Genomic DNA, 2724 nt, shown 5'->3' with positions numbered 1-2724 from the left:
GTTAGTGTCCGATTAAACCTTTCTGTCTCGCCATTACTAGCGGGATTGTAGGCCGTTGTTAATCTTTGGTCAATTTTTAATTTCTTACAAAAATAACGGAACAATTTCGAAGTGAAATTCGTTCCACGATCGGAAATAATGGCTTTAGGCATACCATGTCTTACAATTATTGTTTTATATACACATTCTGCCGTGGTTTGGGCAGTTTGGTCTTTTAGAGCAACTGCTTCCACCCAGCGACTAAAATAATCAGTAATAACTAAAATATAACTATTTCCATTAGGCGAAGCGGGAGTAATAGGGCCTAAAAAATCCATGCCTATTACTTGGAAAGGGGCTTTAGCAATTTCATGCGGGTGCAAAAGTGCTCTATATGTGGAAGAAGTGTTAGCTATACAAGTTTCACAAGCTTGACAATATTCTAAAATATCTTTTCTCATTGTAGGCCAATAATAATGATTTTTGACCTTCAAATACGTTTTATAAAAAGCTAAATGTCCACCCATCGGTGCGTCATGTAATTCTTTTAACACTAAATGGCGAAGCGATAAGGGTAACACTACTTGACAATTAATTTCGTTACGCTTACTATTTTTGGAAGGCACTTCGTGGCGATAAAGTGTACCTTCTATAATTTCAAAATATTCAATTTCTTTAGACCATTCAGGTTTAGACAGAGATAAGGAGATGGCTCACTCCACGTAAAGCCCAGCAGTCGACATTTTCCCTCCTCCCCCTCTCTAGCAGACGAATTCGACTGCGCTGCTCCTTTCGGCCAGCTCCGGAAGCATTTGACGGCTGAGGACCACTGGAGGACTGGTTTTACGTTTTGAAACGCAAAGATATTCGTATTTCTTATTTATTTAGTTCCGTTCAGTGCACTTTAGTGATTGAATTGATGAATTGAAAAGAAACAAAGATGAAAATTATGTTTCTACTGATTCATAAACAAGGTATATTTGTTCAAGAAATTTCTTTTAGAGGTTTCATTTGATAAGTTTTGATTAAACACTTTAGTAAAAGAAACGAATCTGAATTTAAGATATCTGAGTACAATTAGTTTGATTAATTCATGAACACTTTCAACAGAAAACTTGTTAACAATGGTAGGAAACACTTCAGAGTAGTTAACAACTTTGAGGATCTTGTGCGCTAATGTTTCTAACACATTATGTTGATTGGAGAGTGCAGATAACTTTTCTACAACAACGGAATGAAAAAATGTTTCAGCTGTGTGAATCAAGGTATATACAGATTGTGAAGGAACAGTTATTACGTTTGTAACTCTAAATTTACAAATATTTAACAGGTCTGGACTTAGAGGATCATCACACGAGTTAAACAAGGAATTTCTTCTGGTTGGACATTTAACAAGTTTCTCAATTTTCAGTACAATGTAGCCAGCAATGTATGCTAGGCATTGGTTGGTGAAGTGGTCTTTCAACTGACTAGCATGGAATTCCTCATCAGAACATATTACTTCAATATCCATCATGATATCCTGATCAACTGTGAGTTCGTTAACATCAGATACATTATCTACTGGCATAAGGGAACAGTTGGATGACAGTGAAGGGGTAACACCTCCAGCTTTTATAACTAAAAATTTTCTCAGAATGGATTTGAATTGCAGAGCATTTGGATTATTATTCAATCCACAACGAAGTCGAATGATCCCAAAAAAGTGTTCCAATGGGTCCTGCTGCATGTGCCTAGTGGCTACATAACTCAATGGGTTGTTCTGCCGATGAAGAAGCTGGTGGGCTAGAGTTATAGTTGATCGTATCGTTGCGATAAATCCAATAATACAGGTTTTCCTTCTACTTGTGTAGACTAATCTGCCACTTGGAAGTTTTAGTTTAGCTAAAAAGAGCGCTAACTCATTAAGCTCTTTAGTCTTCTCCTCTAGGTTTTCTTTGGTAAGAACCGCTTTGTCACCATTTGCTTGAACATTCCATGAGTTCAGGATATCGAAAAGCTTATTGAATTGCCGACAGAACTGTTCGGTGGCCTCACTTCCTTGAAACTGTAATTTGTGAGTCAGATTTTGTTGTTAAAATTGGCTATTAATTTTTATTTTTTAATATTGAGATGTTACCTGAGGAACTTTTAGTACTTCTCGTAAATGTCGGAGCGCATCTGCCACGGATCTACTCAAAACTTGAGCAGCGAGAGCCACCTTCATCTTATGTCGCTCGAAGTATGCGTGTTGTCTTGTAAGTCGATTACCGAGACGAAATCCAGCCTCATTTTGGAATTGAAAGAGAGCCTTGATGTACTTCCACTGTGCTGGATCTTGATATCCAGGTAACTTCACCGGTGAAAAAGACAGTAGATTCCTTGCCAACTTCAGCATGTGGCACGCATCAAGTAAAACATTAACTGGTTCTCCGGTAGAAGGATGCACGAAGTTTGGTTTAAACGGGCAAGTCAATTTTTTTTTCAAAGCGGCAGCTCGTCTTCCTGTCCTTGCTGTTTTTGTTGGCATTGATGACGACGAGTATTTCAGATTTGCGCCTAACTCAGTAGTCATTCCAACGTTCGCCGCTAACCCATCGAATACCACGGATCTGACAATAATCCCAAATTCGTGAGTCGCCTTGAGTACGTCCTTAAGCAGTCCTCCCAAGCGTGTTCCGTCGATGTGGTTTGTAAAATAATATGCGACAGGAGTTTTCCATTTACCGTCGAGACCAACGATGTAAAACACTAGTGCTTGGGTAG

The 2724-nt window shown here is 38.6% G+C and overlaps 1 protein-coding gene across 2 annotated transcripts; it reads left to right on the top strand.

Annotated features, from left to right (window-relative positions):
* The first annotated feature begins 725 nt into the window (after positions 1-725).
* Positions 726-1823, top strand: LOC123473662. Of its 2 annotated transcripts, none has more exons than XM_045174745.1 (6): positions 726-953; positions 1090-1106; positions 1192-1244; positions 1310-1358; positions 1418-1577; positions 1616-1823. In XM_045174745.1, exons 1-5 carry the CDS (start codon positions 920-922, stop codon positions 1565-1567), a joined length of 303 nt encoding a protein of 100 aa, XP_045030680.1. In that variant the 5' UTR covers positions 726-919; the 3' UTR covers positions 1568-1577; positions 1616-1823. The 2 variants fall into 2 exon arrangements, with proteins under 2 accessions (XP_045030680.1, XP_045030679.1); XM_045174744.1 differs by having other exon boundaries at positions 740-953; positions 1634-1823.
* Positions 1824-2724: the final 901 nt, after the last annotated feature.

The sequence above is a fragment of the Daphnia magna genome, linkage group LG6 (assembly GCF_020631705.1).
Source record: "Daphnia magna isolate NIES linkage group LG6, ASM2063170v1.1, whole genome shotgun sequence".
In the NCBI taxonomy this organism is placed as follows: Eukaryota; Metazoa; Arthropoda; class Branchiopoda; order Diplostraca; family Daphniidae; genus Daphnia; species Daphnia magna.
This window is presented reverse-complemented; position numbering and strand designations above follow the sequence as displayed.

Coding starts and splice junctions, on each gene's coding strand:
- LOC123473662 (XM_045174745.1), top strand. CDS start 920: ATGAAAATTATGTTTCTACTGATTCATAAACAAG. Junction 1,245..1,309: donor TTTCAGCTGTGTGAATCAAG/GTATATACAGAT, acceptor AATATTTAACAG/GTCTGGACTTAGAGGATCAT. Junction 1,359..1,417: donor TAAACAAGGAATTTCTTCTG/GTTGGACATTTA, acceptor AATGTATGCTAG/GCATTGGTTGGTGAAGTGGT.